At 41.0% G+C, this 22,298-nt stretch overlaps 1 protein-coding gene across 7 annotated transcripts in view; it reads left to right on the top strand.

Annotated features, from left to right (window-relative positions):
* Positions 1-22,298, top strand: part of PTPRM (protein tyrosine phosphatase receptor type M) — an 824,645-nt gene that overhangs the window by 707,987 nt on the left and 94,360 nt on the right. For all 7 annotated transcript variants that reach the window (XM_027575435.2, XM_027575436.2, XM_027575438.2 and 4 more), the window contains one exon: positions 16,010-16,097. In XM_027575435.2, the coding sequence (XP_027431236.1) occupies positions 16,010-16,097 (88 nt within the window). The remainder of the gene's footprint in view (positions 1-16,009; positions 16,098-22,298) is intronic.

The following is a 22,298-nucleotide window of genomic DNA, read 5'->3' as shown; positions in this document are numbered from 1 at the left end:
GGGATAGAGGGAACATTCCTCAAGTTCATAAAATCCATCTACAAAAAACCCACAGCGAATATCATCCTCAATAGGGAAAAGCTGAGAGCCTTTCCTTTAAGATCAGGAACACGTCAAGGATGCCCACTCTCGTATTGTTCAACATAGTAGTGGAAGTCCTAGCAACAGCAATCAGACAACAAAAAGAAATAAAAGGTATTCAAATTGGCAAAGAAGAAGTCAAACTCTCTCTTTTCGCAGACAACATGATACTTTATGCGGAAAACCCAAAAGACTCCACCCCCAAATTACTAGAACTCATACAGCAATTCAGTAATGTGGCAGGATACAAAATCAATGCACAGAAATCAGTTGCTTTCTTATACACTAACCACAACTGTAGAAAGAGAAATTCGAGAAATGATTCATTTACAGTAGCACCAAAAACCATAAGATACCTCAGAATAAACCTAACCAAAGAGGTAAAGGATCTATACTCTAGGAACTACAGAACACTCATGAAAGAAATTGAAGAAGACACAAAAAGATGGAAAAATATTCCCTGCTCATGGATCAGAAGAATAAACATGGTTAAAACGTCTGTGCTACCCAGAGCAATCTCTACCTTTAATGCCATCCCGATCAAAATTCCAATGACATTTTTCAAAGTGCTGCAACAAACAATCCTAAAATTTGTATGGAATCAGAAAAGACCCCAAATCGCCAAGGAAATGTTGAAAAAGAAAAACAAAGCTGGGGGCATCACGTTGCCCGATTTCAAGCTCTATTACAAAGCCGTGATCACCAAGACAGCATGGTACTGGCACAAAAACAGACATATAGACCAATGGAACAGAAAAGAGAACTCAGATATGGACCCTCAACTCTAGGGTCAAATAATCTTTGACAAAGCAGGAAAAAACATGCAATGGAAAAAAGACAGTCTCTTCAATAAATGGTGCCGGGAAAAGTGGACAGCCACATGCAGAAGAATGAAACTCGACCAGGGCGCCTGGGTGGCTCAGTTGGTTAAGCAACTGCCTTCGGCTCAGGTCATGATCCTGGAGTCCCAGGATCGAGTCCCGCATCGGGCTCCCTGCTCAGCAGGGAGTCTGCTTCTCCCTCTGACCCTCCCCCCTCTCATGTGCTCTCTCTCTCTCATTCTCTCTCTCAAATAAATAAAATCTTTAAAAAAAAAAAAAAAGAAACTCGACCATTTTCTAACACCATTCACAAAGATAAACTCAAAATGGTTGAAAGACCTCAATGTGAGACAGGAATCCATCAAAATCCTAGAGGAGAACATAGGCAGTAACCTCTTTGACATCGCCCACAGCAACTTCTTTCAAGATACATCTCCAAAAGCTAGTGAAACAAAAGCAAAAATGAACTTTTGGGACTTCATCAAGAGAAAAAGCTTCTGCACAGCAAAGGAAACAGTCAACCAAACAAAGAGGCAACCCACAGAAAGGGAGAAGAGATTTGCAAATGACACTACAGATAAAGGGCTGGTATCCAAGATCTATAAAGAACTTCTCAAACTCAACACCCAAAACACAAATAATCAAGTCAAAAAGTGGGCAGAAGATATGAAAAGACACTTCTCTGAAGAAGACATACAAATGGCTAACAGACCCATGAAAAAATGTTCATCATCATTAGCCATCAGGGAAATTCAAATCAAAACCACATTGAGATACCACCTTACACCAGTTAGAATGGCAAAAATGGACAAGGCAAGAAACAACAAATGTTGGAGAGGTTGTGGAGAAAGGGGAACCCTCTTACGCTGTTGGTGGAAATGCACGTTGGTACAGCCACTTTGGAAAACAGTATGGAGGTTCTTCAAAAATTTAAAAATAGAGCTACCCTATGACCCAGCAATGGCACTACTAGGTATTTACCCAAAGACACAGTTGTAGTGAAAAGAAAGGCCATATGCACCCCAATGTTCGTAGCAGCAATATCCACAGTAGCCAAACTGTGGAAAGAGCCGAGATGCCCTTCAGCAGATGAATGGATAAAGAAGATGTGGTCCATGTATACAATGGACTATTACTCAGCCATCAGAAAGGATGAATACCCAACTTTTACATCAAGATGGCTGGGACTTATGCTATGTGAAATAAGTCAAGCAGAGAAAGTCAATTATCATATGGTTTCACTTATTTGTGGAACATAACAAATAGCATGGAGGACACTAGGAGATGGAAGGGAAAAATGAGGGGGGGGATTGGAGGGAGAGATGAACCATGAGAGACTATGGACTCTGAGAAACAAACAGGGTTTTAGAGGGGATGGGGGAGGGGGGATTGGTTAGCCTGGTGATGGGTATTAAGGAGGGCACGTACTGCATGGAACACTGGGTGTTATATGAAAACAATGGATCGTGGATCACCACGTCAAAAACTAATGATGTATTGTATGGTGACTAACATAACATAATAAAATTTAAAAAAAATAAAATCCTATTTATAGAAAAAAAAAAAAAGAGAAAGTGATGTTAGGTAAAGAAATACAATATGACTATTGCCGAGATCATCACATGGCTGGATCGTCTTGCAAAATAGAAAAATTCTACAAAATTGGGAATTGGACTAAGTTTCAGTAAAACGTGGCCATTTGAAGTACTGAGATCGATCAGCAGCTTTCTTTAAAAATACCGAGCTGTATTCACATTTAGATTTCAGTTGATTTAGACATCGCACAGCTTGTGTGTCTAGATTCTGGCCTTTGCCCCACCCTCACGTCTTTTAAAGCATCACACGCTCCCTCTGGCTGCTTTTGTCCACGATACTGGCTAACGACAGTGACCGAAGACCACGCTGGGGCCGATCTTGGAGCCACCTTCCCATCAGCACTCCACTCTGTGTCCCATCTGGTAATTTTAGGTGTCTTCAGCTGCCTTAGTATGATAGCAATAAATAGTTTATATGTCCCCAATAAAATGCAGCTCCTGGAAGAACCAGAAGAAGTATGTGCAGAAAACAAAAGAAAGTTTAGAGACTTTGCATGCCTCAGCGAGTTCATCTCCCAGCTTCCAGGGTGATGGCTTCAGTCATTTTATGTGCCCAGTTTTATTTATATGAGAAAGGGAGGAAAAATTCCATTTCAGAAGCTTCTAAAAAAATTTGACCCTGCTCTGCCTGGAAACATACTGTACATGATGTACAGCCTTGACCTGCATCCCTTTCTTCCTGGCAGCTTTTCTGTTGAATAGGATTTTTTTTCTCCTTTTTTAATATATACGAGCTGTGGCATTTGTAACAGACTGCATCATTTTGGAGTAACGTTCTCTCGAGGTGGGCAACCGAAATGTATAATTATATCCCGTGGAAAATGATAGTGGTGTGTGGGCTGGGGGAGGAGGTTATTGGATCACAAAAACATGTTTCCCATTCAGAAAAAAATGACTGTGTGCGGGATGTTCAATTTCCTTCTCCTCTGTGCCCATGGAGAGCCCAGCATCTTAAAGTGGAGAAGTCATTGGTATTCACTGGAGCTTGCCTGGTTTCCCTTTTATTGTTTCTGAGACTTATTACTCTTTCCGAGTGGTTCCCAGGTTTGCTGCCTTTTCTCAGTTTATATGAGCTAAGGTAGTCAGAGGAAACACTTTAAGTACATTTTAAGTAGAGTCAAAGCATAAGTATATTTATGAAAATTCTAACAGAAGGTGCAGTGAGACCATTATTAAATCCCCAAAATACATAAAATGTTTTTTCGTAATAAAAAGTCCATCATTGGCATGTTAAATTGTATCTGCATATTAAAAATCTGCACTAAACACTAAATATTGCCTAAATGTCCACATTGTATTTTAAATTCCTCTTACGAAAAGTGTCCTGGGAGCGTGGGCCGTCATCGTCTGTCTCCCAAGCTTGTCCTTATGTGGCTGCCCCAAGGATATGAAGTCATTGGTTGCTACAGAATGATTTTAACTGCTCTTCCCTTACCTATCATGTTGGCTCTCTCTCATTGGACCTCTTTTGCAAAAGCACACCTGTGGTTGAATTTGATTTTAGTGAACCTGCTCATAACCAACAAGCAAAAACTACAAGATGAGAGATGAAGGAGTTGGAGGTTGTACTTCAACTTGAATATAAGAGTTTGTCTCAGACACAGGGAAATGTAAGGGCCAGTAAGCTGAGAACCCCCCAGACAGATGCCAGACATTGGCATGTGCTTAGGAATTCTCTGGTTCCTTCAAGGAATGGAGTTTTGTTTTTTTTTTTTAAACATACAGTGTATTATTAGTTTCAGAGGTAGAGTTCAAGGATTCATCAATTGCATATAACACCCAGTGCTCATACATCACATGCCCTCCTTAATGCCCATCACCCAGTTACCCCACGCCCCAGCCCCCCTCCCCTCCAGCAACCCTCGGTTTGTTTCCTATAGTTAAGAGTCTCTTATGGTTTGTCTCCCTCTCTGATTTCATCTCGTTGTATTTTTCCCTCCCTTCCTCTATGCTCCTCTGTTTTGTTTCTTAAATTCCACATATGAATGAAATCATGATGATTGTCTTTCTCTCATTGACCTATTTCGCTTAGCATAATACCCTCTAGTTCCATCTATGTCATTGCAAATTTGGTAAGATTTCATTTTTTTGATGACTGAGTTATATCCCATTGTGTATATACATATATACACACACACCACATCTTCTTTATCCATTCCTCTCTTGATGGACATCTGGGCTCTTTCCATAGTTTGGCCATTGTGGACATTGCCGCTATAAACACTGGGGTGCAGGTGCCCCCTTCACATCACTATGTTTGTAAGGGAATGGACTTCTATTTTCTCAGCACTAGGAAAATTCAAAACCTTGGTGGCTTTACTTTCAACAAATCTGATAGGAACAGCCCTTCTCTAGATACCACATAAAGTATGTGGTGATAACTCACAGCCCAAAAATATTGGTTCAGAGTAGAATTCTCAAAACATTCAGGCAATTTATGTAATTTTAAAGGGACACATAAAACTTTTGACCTTCTTGAAGATTAAAAAAAAAAAAAAAAAAGGATAGCTAGAGACGCTTGCCCAAAGAAAAACATCCACAGAAGAAAATCACATAAAATGTGTGTTGATTTGTTTAATTTATTAAACGATATTTATGTGCCTGTATGAGTTGATGAATGCTAACTAAACTTGCAGCAGTAACATTTCACAAGATACGTAACTCAAACCATTATGCTGTACTCCTTGAACTTATACAGTACTGTATATCAAGTATATCTAAGTAAAACTGGATAAAGAAAAAAATATTTAAAAGCCGAAAGTTATATGAAATTGGACATAATATTATGAATGATTGCATAACCAAATTACTTAATTTTCATCGGATGTGTTTCACTGGTGGGTTTATCAGGGACTATCTGTCAATCTCATGGTCTGCCAAAAAAGAGAGAGAGAGAGGTGGGTTACAGATAGTCAGAAAGGCTCTGTCTAGGGGCACCTGGGTGGCTCATTCGGTTAAGCATCTGCCTACAGCTCAGGTCATGATCTCAGGGTCCTTGAGCCTTCCATATTCTCTTGATTGAGCCCCGCATGGGGCTCCCTGCTCAGCAGGGAGTCTGCTTCCCCCCCTCCCTCTGCCCCTGCTCGTTCTCTCTCTCTCTTGCTCCTCCTCTCTCTCTCTCTTGCTCCTCACTCTCTCAAATAAATAAAATCTTAAAAAAAAAAAGGCTCAGTCTCTTGGGACAATGTGGAGTAGAGGAAGTAAGTATGTCTGCTGCCTGTGGAGTCACACGACTATGCCAGGCCTCCCTGTGGACCAGATAGGAAGCAGTATTCTATAGCCTCGGTGAACTGCATTCCTGCCTTGATGATTATTCTTGCTTAGAATTCCTAAACCTGGAAAGCAAGGGTTCACAGTGTGGAAGACCTATGTATCAAGTCATAGTTTCTTAGACTGCCCAATGGCTCTAGAGCTGTAGATAAAGTTTTATTTTCTAACTAGAAATTTAAACGGCAATGTATGCTAACAAAAAGCTATAACACTTAAAACCGGGTCCATGTTAGAAAATAAAAAATGATACCACCGTAACAAAAGGAAGCAAAAGCCAAGTCGGTCAATCCAGGAAGCCTTTTTTTCCTCTCTCTGTGCTGCTCCCCATAAATATATTACTTATTTTCCAAGCCAAAGATAAGGACATGTGGTTCTAATAATTGCAAATGTATTCATGGGGAGATTGGCTATATAATTGCAAGGAGAACTCTTCCAGAAAATGCAAGACCTGGTGCAGTGTCCATAGGGAGTTAGGTAACCATGGATGGCACTAGTCATTTCATCTTTTTCTTGGAGCAGCTCTTTTTTGTTGTTTTGTTTTGCTTTTAAGAAAAAAATAACATTTTGCCACTTAAAAGTGATTCACATAATTCCTGGGTAGGGAATTGGGGAGGCTTATGGCAAGAAAGTCCTCCCATTTCTGCTCTCCTGCTGCTGCTTCCCTGCCATGATCCCATTATTCTAGGAGATAAGAAAATTTCCTGTTTTGTAGAAGTAATCAACAGTTAAACAACGTTTACTTGACATCTTCCATATTCTCTTGGAAACCTTCATTTAGAGAGAAGAAGATGTGATCAGGTGTGGAAAGCAGTTGTTGGCCATGTATATTTAAGTAGGTGTAACGCTGTTTCCCCTGGAAAGTCTTTGTCAGGGGAGGGGTAGTACAGAAAGAGAAGTGGATTAAGAGTGAAAAAACATGGAGGTCTGACCCAGGCTGGTGTGTTACGAGTTGGTGGTATTCCTTCTGCATCTCATGTCCCTCAGCTTTTAGAGCAGGGAGGCATCCCTCCATGCCTGACCACTCTTGTGAGCTTTAGTTAAGACAGTGGATTTGTTCATTCTGCAAGCACTTAATAAGTGCACAGTAGCAAGTGCTTGGAGTTAGAGAGCACTTGGGCCCCACCTTATGAAAACATGCCCTGAGCTACGTGCCCTGCTCAAATGTAAGGGGATCAGTTATCATTTCATTGTTGGTTTCTGTCTGTTTTTCCTGGTCACCAGTTACATGAAAACAATGAGATTAAAATAACTATTCGTAAAAGAAAGGGCTATCACGGGGCACCTGGGGAGCTCAGCAGCTTGAGTGTCTGGCTCTTGCTTTCAAATCAGGTCATGATCTCAGGGTCATAAGATCAAGCCCCAGGTAAGGCTCCATGCTCAGCAGGGAGTCTGCTGGGCACCCACTCTTTCTCTCTCTCTCTAAAAATAAATCAATAAATCTTAAAAAATAAATAAACATTTTAAATAAGTAAATACAAATAAGTTAAAACAAGAGCTATCATATTGGAAGGCCTGAGATTGTCACAGATGCTAAAGATACAGCTGTGATGTGCATACCATCCCCCATGCACATCACAAGGAGAGCATCTTCTTGTCAGAGAGGGAGGGGATTCATGTGGCTTTGCCTCAGGTGACCTGGGAGCATTATCTTTACTAGTTGAACAAGTGCCTCTTCCCCTAGTCCACTGTTAATACTCCTCCCTCTCTCTCTCTCTCCCACAAGCACACACACACATGCACTCATACAGACACGCCCTGTGATAGTGTTCACCCATGGCCATGAATCTCCTGGAAGACTTTAAGGCCCCCCACAGAGGCTGTTCCCTTCTTCATCTTCCTACAAAAAAACAAAACCTGAGAACTTTTATTAGATGTGAGGAAAAGCCCAAGGGAATTGAAATTGGCAATTACATCACAACACACTCAAAGTAGAATTAAATTGTTGAGGGCAGTCAGATAATAGTTATTACTCAACTGTAAAATAATTGTCATTCATAGAGTAACAGACACTATTCAGAAAAAGAGTATGACTCTAAAAGCCCTGAAGCTATTTTTAAATGCATATTTCGTAGCAGAATAGAAGTTACATGTCTGAATAAATCCTTTATCATTTGATGGTCTTGTTCTTAAGGGAATTAACTAGTGATTTTTACTGCTAGTATTTCTATTGACTTAATTTATTAATAATCTGAAATTTTTTTTTCCTTCTATTTGTCCTGCATCATGCAGTATTTACCCTTCAATTAGCAGCATATGGTGTGACAATATTAATAGAGCTATAGGGATATAGTACATCTGATCCTGGTCTGCTGCCATGTTTTCTCAAAATGATAAATATAATGTAAAAACTATTATGGTCATAAGGTCTCAAGGATGACTATGGCTAAGGTACCTTAAATTAAGACAGGCAATTTAAAACTGTAACACTAATGTCCACAGTGTTATTTTTTTCTCTCTTGCATGTCATAAAATGGGGGGGTCCTCCTGCTGCTTTGTTGCATGGGGGGATGGTCCCAGAGGTGCAGTGCTGGGACAGGGCTCTCTTCCAGCCATTTTCTGATGGGTGCTGAGCTATACGGTCACAGCAGGATCAATACACATCCGGTCACAGAAAAGGTGTGGATCACAAACTGTACATAGGCAGATTTTTCCAGGTATTTGAGCCCCTCGCACACTAAAAATGTACAAGTAAAGCCTTATCTTGAGACTATCACCAAATACTGCAATCGCTCATTCGCTTAATAACAAATTATTGGGATTCCTACCATGAGGCATAGGCTCTAAAATGACAACAATGACAACCACGCAGTCCCTATAAAGTCTCAGGGAGCTAGGAGGAGCAAGATGGCGGAGGAGTAGGGACCTAAATTTCGTCTGGTCCCAGGAATTCAGCTAGATAGGGATCAGACCATTCTGAACACCTATGAACTCAACAGGAAATCAAAGAATAGCAGCAACTCTGAACAGAAAAGAGACCACTTTCTAGGAGGTCTCCTCTGATTTGTTTAGTGTATATTTTTCTGGGGGCGTACTTACCCTGTTATTGTCCCCTGGACAAAACGACAAGACTGAAAAAAATCACCTCAAAACAAAGAACAAGAGGCAGTACCAACTGCCAGGGACCTAATCAATACAGACATTAGTAAGATGTCGGAACTAGAGTTCAGAATGACGATTATAAAGATACTAGCTGGGCTTGAAAAAAGCATGGAAGATATTAGAGAAACCCTTTCTGGAGAAATAAAAGAACTAAAATATAACCAAATCGAAATCAAAAAGGCTATTAATGAGGTGCAATAAAAAATGGAGGCTCCAAATATTCACAATAGCAAAAATATGGAAAGAGCCGAGATGTCCACTGACAGATGAATGGATAAAGAAGATGTGGTGTATATATATATATATATATATATATATATATATATATACAATGGAATATTATACAGCCGTCAAAAGGAATGAAATCTTGCCCTTTGCAATGACGTGGTTGGAACTGGAGGGTATTATGCTGAGCGACATAAGTCAATCAGAGAAAGACATGTATCATATGACCTCACTGATATGAGGAATTCTTAATCTCAGGAAACAAATTGACGGTTGCTGGGTGGGAGGGATAGGGTGGCTGGGTGATAGACATCGGGGAGGGTATGTGCTATGGTGAGAACTGTGAATTGTGTAAGACTGTTGAATCAGAGACCTATACCTCTGAAACAAATAATACATTGTATGTTAAAAAAAAAAAAGATAGCAGGAGGGGGAGAATGAAGGAGGGGAAATCAGAGGGGGAGACAAACCATGAGAGACTATGGACTCTGAAAAACAAACTGAGGGTTCTAGAGGGGAGGGGGTGGGGGGATGGGTTAGCCTGGTGATGGGTATTAAAGAGGGCACGTTCTGCATGGAGCACTGGGTGTTATACACAAACAATGATCATGGAACACTACATCAAAAGCTAATGATGTAATGTATGGTGATTAACATAACATAATAAAAAATAAATAATAAAATAAAAAATGGAGGCTCTCACTGCTAGGATAAATGAGGCAGAAGAGACAATTAGTGATATAGAAGACCAAATGATGGAAAACAAAGACGCTGAGAAAAAGAGGTAAACAATTACTGGATCATGAGGGCAGAATTCGAGAGATAAGTGATACCATAAATGAAACAATATTAGAATAATTGGGATCCCAGAAGAAGAAAGAGAGAGAGGGGCAGAAGGTATATTGAAGCAAATTATAGAGGAGAACTTTCCTAATTTGGGGAAGGAAACGGGCATCAAAATCCAGGAGGCACAGAGAAGCCCCCTCAAAATCAATAAAAATAGGTCAACACCCCGACATATAATAGTAAAACTCACAAGTCTCAGAGACAAAGAGGAGATCCTGAAAGCAGCTCGGGACAAGAGATCTGTAACCTAAAATGGCAGAAACATTAGATTGGCAACAGACCTATCCACAGAGATCTGGCAGGCCAGAAAGGACTGGCATGATTGAGTACTAAATGAGAAAAATATGCAGCCAAGAATACTATATCCAGCTAGGCTGTCATTGAAAATAGAAGGAGAGATAAAACCTTCTGGGATAAAAGAAAAATTAAGGAAATTTGCAAACATAAAACCAGCCCTACAAGAAATATTGAAAGGGGTCCTCTGAGCAAAGAAAGAGCCTGAAAGTAACAAAGACCAGAAAGGAACACAGACAATATACAGTAGCAGTCACCTTACAGGCAATACAATGGCACTAAATTCATATGTTTCAGTAGTTACCCTGAATGTAAATGGGCTAAGTGCCCCAATCAAAAGACACACTATCAGATTGGGTAAAAAAACAAGATGCATCAATATACTGTGTGCAAGAGACTCATTTTAGACCCAAAGACACCTCCAGATTGAAAGTGAGGGGGTGAAAACCATTTACCATGCTCATGGACACCAAAAGAAAGCTGGGGTGGCAATCCTTATATCAGACAAATTAGATTTTAAACCAAAGACCGTAATAAGAGATGAGGAAGGACACTATATCCTACTAAAAGGGTCTATCCAACAAGAAGATCTAACAATTGTAACTATCTATGCCCCTAACATGGGAGCAGCCAATTATATAAGCCAATTAATAACAAAAGCAAAGAAACACATCGACAACAATGCAATAATAGTAGGGAATTTTAACACCCCCCTCACTGACATGGACAGATCCTCTAAGTAAAAGATCAACAAGGAAATAAAGACTTTAAATGACACACTGGACCAAATGGACTTCACAGATATATTCAGAACATTCCATCCCAAAGCAACAGAATACACATTCTTCTCTAGTGCCCATGGAACATTCTCCAGAATAGATTACATCCAAATCACAAATCAGGTCTCAACCGGTACCAAAAGATTGGGATCATTCCCTGCATATTTTGGAAAACAAAGCTTTGAAACTAGAACGCAATCACAAGAGGAAAGTCGGAAAGAATTCAAACACATGGAGGCTAAAGAGCATCCTACTAAAGAATGAATGGGTCAACTAGGAAATTAAAGAAGAATTTTAAAAATCCATGGAAACAAATGAAAATGAAAACACAACCTTTCAAAATCTTTGAGCTGCACCAAAGGCAGTCCTAAGAGGAAACTATATAGCAATACAAGCCTTTCTCAAGAAACAAGAAAGGTTTCAAATACATGACCTAACCCTACACCTAAAGGAGCTGGAGAAAGAACAGCAAATAAAGCCTAAACCCAGCAGAAGAGAAATAATAAAGATCAGAGCAGAAATCAATGAAATAGAAACCAAAAGAATAGTAGAAAAGATCAACGAAACTAGGAGCTGGTTCCTTGAGAGAATTAATAAGATTGATAAACCCCTGGCCAGACTTATGAAAAAGAAAAGAGAAAGGACCCATATAAATAAAATCATGAATGCAAAAGAAGAGATCACAACCAACACCAAAGAAATAACAACCAATTATAAGAACATATTATGAGCAACTCTGTGCCAGGAAATTAGATAATCTGGAAGAAATGGATGCATTCCTAGAGATGGATCAACTACCAAAACTGAACCAGGAAGAAATAGAAAACCTGAACAGACCTATAACCATTAAGGAAATTGAAGCAGTAATCAAAAACCTCCCAACAAACAAGAGCCCAGGGCCAGATGGCTTCCCAGGGAAATTCTACCAAATATTTAAAGAAGAATTAATACCTATTCTTCTGAAACTTCCAAAAAATAGAAATGGAAGGAAAACTTCCAAACTCATTTTATGAGGCCACCATTACCTTGATCCCAAAACCAGACAAAGACCCCATCCAAAAGAATTACAGACCAATATCTCTGATGAACATGGATGCAAAAATTCTCACCAAAATACTAGCCAGTAGGATCCAATGGTACATTAAAAGGATTATTCACCACGACCAAGTGGGATTTATCCCTGAGCTGCAAGGTTGGTTCAACTTCCGCAAATCAATCAGTGTGATACAATACATTGATAAAAGAAAGAACAAGAACCATATGATCCTCTCAATATATGCAGAAAAAGCATTTGACAAAGTACAGCATCCTTTCTTGATCAAAACCCTTCCAAGTATAGGGATAGAGGGTACATACCTCTATATCATAAAAGCCATCTATCAGAAACCCACAGCAAATATCATTCTCAATGGCGAAAAATTGAGAGCTTTCCCCCTAAAGTCAGGAACACAGCAGGGATGTCCACTATCACCACTGCTACTCAACATAGTACTAAAAGTCCTAGCCACAGCAATCAGACAACAAAAAGAAATTAGAGGCATCCAAATTGGCAAAGAAGGAGTCAAACTCTCACTCTTTGCAGGTGATATGACACGTTATGTGGAAAACCCAAAAGACTCCACCCCAAAACTGCTAGAACTCGTACAGGAATTCAGTAAAGTGACAGGATATAAAATAAATGCACAGAAATTAGTGGCATTCCTATACACCAAGACAGAAGAAAGAGAAATTAAGGAGTTGATCCCATTTACACTTGCACCCAGAACCATAAGATACTTAGGAATAAATCTAACCAAAGAGGCAAAGAATCTGTACTCAGAAAACTATAAAATACTCCTGAAAGAAATTCAAGAAGACACAAAGAAATGGAAAAACGTTCCATGCTCAGGGATTGGAAGAACAAATATTGTGAAGATGTCCATGCTGCCTAGAGCAATCTACACATTCAGTGCAATCCCTATCAAAACCATCCACTTTTTTCAAAGAAATGGAACAAATAATCCTAAAATTTGTATGGAACCAGAAAAGACCCAAATAGCCAGAGGAATTTTGAAAAAGCAAAGCAAAGCTTGTGGCATCACAATTCCAGACTTCAAGCTCTATTACAAAGCTGTCATCATCAAGACAGTATGGTACTGGCACAAAAACTGACATATAGATCAATGGAACAGAATAGAGAGCCCAGAAATGGACCCTCAACTCTATGGTCAGCTAATCTTCAACAAAGCAGGAAAGAATGTCCAATGGCAAAAAGACAGTCTCTTCAACAAATGGTGTTGGGAAAATTGGACAGCCACATGCAGAAGAATGAAACTGGACCATTTCCTTACACCACACACAAAAATAGACTCAAAATGGTTGAAAGACCTAAATGTGAAACAGGAGTCCATCGACATCCTAAAGGAGAACATGGGCAGCAACCTCTTCGACCTCAGCCACAGCAACTTCTTCCTAGAAACATCGCCAAAGGCAAGGGAAGCAAGGGCAAAAATGAACTCTTGGGACTTCATCAAGATATAAAGCTTTTGCACAGCAAAAGAAACAGTCAACAAAACCGAAAGACAACCGACAGAATGGGAGAAGATATTTGCAAATGACATATCAGATAAAGGGCTAGTCTCCAAAATCTACAAAGAACTTACCAAACTCAACACCCAAAGAACAAATGATCCAATCAAGAAATGGGCAGAAGACATGAACAGACCTTTTTCCAAGGAAGACATCCAAATGGCCAACAGACACATGAAAAAGTGCTCAACGTTGCTCAGCAAAAGGGAAATACAAATCAAAACCTCAGTGAGATACCACCTCACACCAGTCATATGGCTAAAATTAACAGGTCAGGAAACGACAGATGTTGGCGGGGATGCGGAGAAAGGGGAACCCTCCTACACTGTTGGTGGGAATGCAAGCTGGTGCAACCACTCTGGAAAACAGTATGGAAGTTCCTCAAAAAGTTGAAAATAGAGCTGCCCTATGACCCAGCAATTGCACTACTGGGTATTTACCCCAAAGATACAAATGTAGGGATCTGAAGGGGTACATGCACCCCGATGTTTATAGCAGCAATGTCCACAATAGCCAAACTGTGGAAAGAGCCAAGATGTCCATCAACAGATGAATGGATAAAGAAGATGTGGTGTGTGTGTTTACACACACACACACACACACACACACACACACACACACAATGGAATATTATGCAGCCATCAAAAGGAATAAAATCTTGCCATTTGCAACGATATGGATAGAACTGGAGGGTATTACGCTGAGCGGAATAAGTCAATCAGAGAAAGACATGTATCATATGATCTCACTGATATGAGGAATTCTTAATCTCAGGAAACAAACTGAGGGTTGTTGGGAGTGGTGGGCAGTGGGAGGGATGGGGTGGCTGGGTGATAGACATTGGGGAGGGTATGTGCTATGGTGAGCGCAGTGAATTGTGTAAGACTGTTGAATCACAGACCTGTACCTCTGAAACAAATAATAACACTTTATGTTAAAAAAGGAAGGTAGTAGGAAGGGTAAAATGAAGGGTGGGAAATTGGAGGGGGAGATAAACCATGAGAAACTATGGACTCTGAGAAACAAACTGAGGGTTCTAGAGGGGAGGGGGTGGGGGAATGGATTAGCACGGTGATGGGTATTAAAGAGGGCACACATTGAATGGAGCACTGGGTGTTATATTGCAAACAATGAATCATGGAACACTACATCAAAAACTAAAGATGTAATGTTTGGTGATTAATATACCATAATAAAATTTTTTTAAAAAGTCTCAGGGAGTTTCCAGGCTGGTAGCTAAGACACTAGAATGAGCTGAGTACCATCCATGGCATGGTCATCTCCTGTGCAGTATACCACCGGCGAGTCTCCCTTGTGGGGTCTGAGAGCAGGTGTATCCTACCCCTGCAGCAGTAGTCATGCAGCTTAACTAATGAGCTGGAGCTGGACCCATAGAAAGAGATAATAAATAGGTTCTGTTGAACCACAGACTAATCACTGAATATTGGTAATGGTTGGAAATGGCCAAGATGGCCAAATAGTATAAGAGAGACAGGAATTAGGAACTTCGGTTAGAAAGCCATCCTGGGCATGTTTGAGAGTGTGAGTTGCAGACACCACATTCTCTGGCCTTAAAGTATCTCAGAATGGTGCTCTCTTCATCAGCTCTGCCTTTAGGCCTACTTCTTCTCCTCTCATCTTGTTTCCCAGTTGCTACCAAGAAGTATAAGAGTAGTGGCAAAGACGAGAAGTCAGTTTGACTAACTGCGTCTTGCTTCCATCCTTCTTCCCCTTGCCTTTTATATACTTGGCTACACAAGGATAAAAGGGAATGTGAACTAAAGTGGAGATAAAAGTCCCAGATTTTTTTTTCACCTGTCAACTGATACCAAAGGACATTTTCATTATAACTTGAATAGAAAAAAATATATATCTGACTAATAACATGAAGATTAAAGATCCTGGGCATAATAATGCCAAATCCTTAAATAAATGGACATCTAAGCTCCATTAAAACTGAAGAGAAAACTCTGGCAGAATTTATTACAAGATTTTAGCCTTGAAGGCATGAAGTCATAGCTTCCCTACCTTCACAGTTTCAACCAAAAATCACCTTCTTTCAGTTAGCAGTTGGGAAGAAAAACAATTATCTTTGTATCTCTTAAGAGAGTATTGAAAAATGGTAATATAATTAAGAAATTGAGAGAAATGTTAATTTTTTTCTGTATTAAATTGAAGTAGGATAGGGTGAACACCACCATTTTAATGGATTGTATGATAAATTAGGGGTTCACTCTCTGGCCCCCATCTGTGTGTGTAATGTATCAACTAAAGGAAAACAAGGTATTTAATCCATCCTGTCGTTCCCGTGAACATCCTTTTCCCTTACTGACCCTTGCTGTACATTTCTTAAAAACATCCTCCGTCATTAAGATCCTGTGTTTACTGCACCAAATTGTAATTCTTTATGTCACTTTTCTCTTTCTTCCAGAGCTTCTTTGAAGGGCAGTCTGCACCATGGGACTCCGCTAAGAAAGATGAAAACAGAATGAAGAACAGATATGGGAATATCATTGCATGTAAGTGTTGACAGTGTAATTGTGCTGTGGTATAGCTTTCTTTTCGCATCTGCTAAGATTGACCACCAGCCTCACGCATTGAGAATTTACAGTGCAATTACCGCCTTCATCCTTCTGGAAAAGCTGTTGTTATGCTCGTATTAAAGAAAGGAAAAACTACGTAAATACCCCCACTATGTCAGTGTGTCTTGCTGTGGGGCTAGTTTTACTTTCAGATTTAAGGTTTGGGTAACATAGGTAATGCTAAAATGCTGAGAAAGAAAATGCATTTTAGGAGTAAACATAATAGTCCTAATGTTTCCCAGCTGCTACATGAGAATGAATAGAAATAATGATGTGCAACACACCTTAATGCAAGAAGCTCAGAGTTCTCAGCAAGCATTAACTCATTAATCCTCCAGGCACTTGGGTTAGGTAGGTCAGTAATAGCCCCATTTTAAGGACAGGAAACTGAAACTCAGAAGTTAAATGATAGTCCCCATATCACAACACTCATTAGCAAAAGAGGGAGGATTATATCTCAGAAATTCCCAGTTTCTGTGAAGCTGAATGTTACCAATCCATAATGCCTTAGACCGTTTTTAAATCGAACCCAACTTCATTAATGTTCCGTAACGATGCTGAGACACGTGATAGATTGATGAACCTCCTTCTCCTGGGGCTAGAGCCATCCATCCCCTGCATTAAACTGCTCCAAGCCACACGGGACTGCTCCAAGGTACTAACAGGTACTAACAGAATTAATACTATTTCTGAAGATACATAAATTCAAACAAACAAACAAACAGTATGGGACTAGAACTGGAGAGCTTGTAGCTCCTCATGTCTACTGCTATTGAGAGAACACACTGGAAACGTTTGCGTAGTCCAGGGAACAATGTATTAGCTTTAGTGATTGTGAAAGTGCTGTGAAATTTTATTTGTCTGAGTTAACATTTCTTGGAAAGACAGGAGAGCCTGCCCGATGGAAGTTTCTGTGACTAAAGAAGTGTTCCGTGCCTGCATTATCTGAAACAGTAGCCACATGCCCCATGAGCACTTGAAAAGTGGCTGGTGCCACCGAGGAACTGAGATTTAAAATTGTATTTGACTTTAATTACTTTGAATTTAAATAATACATGAGACTAGTGGCTCCCACTATTGGATGGTGCTATGGACAGTGGGTTTTACTGTGAAAAAGGAGGGGGTGGGGTTTACACATAATAGGAAAGAACCATCCTGACTGCGCATGAGCACACCCTGTTCTCCCTCTGGCCGCTCCTAAGTCCCAGCCACTGGTGTTGCAGGTGACAAGTGCTAGCTTCGAGTGTTTTGTCTGTTTATTGACTTAGTGCTTCGAGTGGTCGCCTCAGAGTCCTTGTTAGTCAGAAGATGCTTCCCTAAGATCTAAGGCTTCATTGCCCCTCAGTGGATTCAGTCAACACTATGGAGCACCAGACACCGGGCCCACAGTGAGGATTCCAAGGTGACAGGGACAAATGTGCCCGCCCGCAGGATAGGGCAGAGTGGGTGGGTAACAGAGCACTGTGACGCCAGTCCCATGAGGTGACACGGCACCAGGCTGGAGCTATGTGTGCAGTGCCACCGGCCTCAGGGAAGGAGAACCTGACTTTTCACTGGAGGGTGGTCACAGGAGGAATTGGTTGACCAACATAGCTCCCTCCAAGTTCCCTCATAGTCTCTGGGAGCAGCTAAAGCTTTGCAATGTTAGAAGGATCCAGATTTCTCATCATGGCTTACAGGGTTCTCTCCAGGAGTTCACTCAGTGCTGCAGCAATCTCCAAGGGGATTCACAAAGTAAAATGGGGTGTTCACAGCATGCCCTGGGCCTCCCTCCATACCAGGTGGACGGGGAGGTTGGAAACCTTTGTCCTGCAGTCCCCCTAATATCCCAGATGTGGGCCTCCTGCTGCACACACAGAAGGCAGTGTTGATGAGTGCGGTTGTCAGCATGCTCAGAGATCCAGCCGGGCTTTGCTCAATAGAACTTTCAGCCTGCTCCTTCTTGATGCCTGAGTTCAATACCTGCACTTGGTGGGCACTGAGGAATATTTCTGAATGATGAATGAAAAAAATAATAAAAGCTAGCATTTGTTTAGCACTTCCTTTATGCTAGATGCCACTCTGAGCACTTTCCACATGTTACCTCACTCTCTCCCTGTAAGGATACCATGAAACAGGTAATATGATTGTTTCTGTCTTACAGGTGAGGCAGTTGAGGCACAGAGAAAGGTTACAGGGTTAATAAGATGTGGAGGCAGGATTCCTACCCAGGAGCAGCCTTTATAACAGTGCATGCATGGTTGGACGATTGGTCCCCACCAGCTTGCTACCGTGCCTGAACTTTTCTCCCTTAGCATCATGGTCTGCAGGAGCCGATGTAGATGACAGGAGGCAGCTGAAAGACACTTTGGGCCCTCACCCCTTCCTCTGACCCCTGCGGACCCCAGAGAGAAATTTCGGAGCTGCCACTGCCCAGGGTCTCCTGCAGAAGCTCTTTGTTGATGACTTTTATCCTCTGTTGTCTAAGAAGGAGAGTGGGGGCAGGGCCTCATGTATGGATTAGTTGTTAACCTATTATCATTAATTGTCACCTAGCTCAGAAAGGGTGCGGAGGGGAACAGGATGTCAGAGGACATTTAATAATGATCTGGGGGTGAGAAAGGCAGACGACAGGACCGCCTGCATCCTGCCTGGTCTGGCCTAGGGCACCACTGGCTGGAGGGCACTGGCCAGCACATTGGAACATAGGGTGGGAAGGGAAACAGAACAAGAGATCAGTGTGGTCTAACCTACCTCCCAACATTATTGAAATAAAAATTTATACTGTTTTTTTTTTTTGAAGACATTGAAAAGCCACAAATTCTATGCAAATATAAAATATTTTAATTCTGTTAAGTGCTGTTCTCGTCTCCAAATTGAGGCATGGAGAGACAAAATGACCTGCCTGTGATCACATGAGGAGGTAGTCGTCCTTTTGTGATGTAAAACATATTTTTTCTAATTTAATTATTTGGGAAAGTTTGTTTTTATAGACCTAGGTAGAGGTATGGCCCCTCCATGAATATGAGAATGGCCTACATTGATTGCTTCCTTTCTATGAAAAGTCTGCAGGCTCTCCCTGGCATTCCAAGTGGATTCTCTCCTATAAAGTTCTGTTCAGCCTCCAGAAGCCCCACCCACCTTGTCTCTACCTTGACCTTCTAGATATTGGGTGTGCCTCTGTTTTCCATAGAAACATTGAATGTCATTCCTCTACCTGATTTCTCCTTATGGCTGGACTGAGAGTGTGTGCTCAAATAGACCAAATAATTTATCCCTTCATTCAACAGATACTTCGTGATCACATACTATTTGCCAGACACCATGCTAGGCACTGTTACAGAAGGATGATTAAACATAATCGGGCACTGTCCTCCCAGCCATTACCGTCTAGGGCAGGGCTTGGCAGACTCTGAAAAGGGCCAGATAATAAATACTTTAGGCTTTGCACGCTGGCCAGTTTCAGTTCAAAACATCGACTTGCAGGTGCTGACTCCTGGTTCAGTGAAGAACAGATCTCACTGGGACAACTTTTCATTTCTACCACCCAGGGCTCACTTCTACCACCAGCATCATCATCTTCAGCCCTCAAGACCCTGCACTTAAGATGGATGATTTTAAACCCCCCTGTGTATTCACTGAATGTTCCATGACTTTAGAGTCTAGGGGCCAGAGCAGACCAAGACATGCATGAACTGATAGGAGAAGGGTACACGAGTGAGGGGTGGACTAATGAGAAAAGACCTTGGGCAAAAGAGATGAACACAGGATTTGGAGCTATAAGATGCAATTGGGGTCTTGGGCCCACCATATACTAACCAGGTGACCTTGGAGAAGTCATGACGTTCTCAGTGTCAGTTTCCTGAGTTTCACCTATTACGGAAACAAACTTAAATGCCACATAAAAAGAACATTGATTGTTGTTAAGTGAAAAAAAATCCCATCTTTTCTTATTACTCCTGTGTTGCTCTTTACTCTTCAGTTTAGTGGATTCCATAGGTCATTTAAAAACTTATTTTTTTAATTTATTTATTTGTCAGACAGAGAGAGCACAAGCAGGGGGAGCGGCAGGCAGAGGGAGAGGGAGAAGCAGACTCCCTCCTGAGCAAGGGAGTTTTTAGGGACACCTGGGTGGCTCAGTCGGTTAAGCATCTGCCTTCAGCTCGGGTCATGATCCCAGAGTCCTGGGATCGAACCCTGCATTGGGCTCCTTGCTCCGTGAGGAATCTGCTTCACCCTCTGCCTCTCTCTCTCTCTGTCTCTCATGAATAAATAAGTAAATAAAAATCTTTTTTAAAAAATAAGAAAAATAAATAAAAATCAGCATTTGGAAGCCTCAGGTTCCAAATGATGAGCTGGTAGGCAGTTGCAGGCACCACCTTGCTCCCTAATTGTTAGCACGACTCTGCACAGTGACCCGGCCCCTGATGGGCTGTGACTCTGGGCTCCATTTCGGGGTGGTTTGCTGTCACCTGGCTGATTTTCTACCTCTCACCTGCCCTCCATCCTGTTCCCTCCCCGTCTTTCAGTGTTTGTTCATCAGGTTGCTTTGTTTGCTCTTGTGCTTTTCTAAAGACAACATCAAAAAAAGAGACTTCTGTGCCCCAGCTACACTATCATCCAGGCTCCTATTCTTCCTTCTCAGTTGCTGTGGCATCTGGAAGCCATTCTCTGTGCACACATGTTATCTTTTGCTTTTTTCCATGTATTTTTTTATATTTTTTTCCTTTAACATGTATTTTTTTATGTATCAGAATTATTCTATTTTTTATTGAAATATAGCTGACACACAATGTGACGTTAGTTTCAGGTGTATCACACAGCGATTGGACAAGTCTGCTGTGCTCACATGATGATTTCATGTGCAGATACATATGAAATCATTACTGTAATCAAGCTAGTTAACAGATGCTCTCACATAGTTGCCATTTGTGAATGTGCAGTGAGAGCCCCTGAAATCTACTCTCTTGGCATATTTCTAGTGTTTAATATAGGATCATTAACTATAGTCATCACACTGTACATGAGATCTCTAGACTTATTCATCCCACATAATTGCAACTTTGTATCCTCTGGCCAGCATCTCCCCATGTCTCCCCCCACCCCGCCACTCCGGAGTCACCCTTCTACTCTGCTTCTCTGAGTCCCACTGTTTTAGATTCCACATATAAGTGAAATCACGCGGGTTTTTTCTGTGTCCAGCTTATTTCACTTAGCATGATGCCTCTGAGTTTCCTCCACATTGTGGCAAATTATAATCTTTTCATCTAGTTTTCTGTTGTTTTCGGAAATCACTCTAGAACGGTCTGTGATTATTTATGTAATTCTGTATAAAGCTCTATGCTGGCATATCCTGAGATAACAATCGCTTAGGCCTCCTCCAGACAATTATTAATGCTTTTTAAGTGGGGTATCCAAATACTTAGATACCACCGGCAATCCACCTCAGCTAAGTAGGATGAGTTTGATACTACCCATGGGTTGCAGAAACACTACTGCTGTTGCCTTGAATCCCAGAACTGCCCTGGGCTGGCCCTCACCCAGCCTCTGAGTCAGGCTTGCAATCCTAGGGAGTGGCCCCAAGTCGGTGTGAGCACCGCAGGTTGTTCTGATGAATCATTTCATTCGGAAGTTTCTTGATTTGAGACTCTTTATGTGTCTTTATAGTAGTGAAAATATTGTTAAAATAGTATTGTTAGAGTTGTGGAAGGATTTGAGATAAAAAGAATAAAAATACTTATCCAAATCCCGCTTATGTATGCACCCATATTAGTTTCTTTATAGGCATGCCCCCTCCACCCTAAAAAATGATGTAATTGTAGAAAAGTTGGTTACACTGCCTGAGAAGCCTACTTCATAGCACCTAAGGCTTCAGGAATGACCACCAGCGAGGAGGAAGAACTGGGGGGTTTGGTCAACCTATCTTAGAAATTCTCCTTAGTGCTTTTCAGAGAACTTAAGAAGTGTCAGTAATGATCACATTCATTGTTTTGCTACATCGTTTGCATATAAAATGGTTTTAATGGTGCTTAAAAACTGTTTATTAGCTTTTGCTCTTAAGTAAGTTACTTTTCCCTTATTTACATTATAAATTTGCTGAGCTACTCCTTTCTAAATATAAACAAATACCCCCCTCCACCACGCCACAAAAACAGCCCT

Source organism: Zalophus californianus, chromosome 14 (genome assembly GCF_009762305.2).
Source record: "Zalophus californianus isolate mZalCal1 chromosome 14, mZalCal1.pri.v2, whole genome shotgun sequence".
NCBI lineage: Eukaryota > Metazoa > Chordata > Mammalia > Carnivora > Otariidae > Zalophus > Zalophus californianus.
This window is presented reverse-complemented; position numbering and strand designations above follow the sequence as displayed.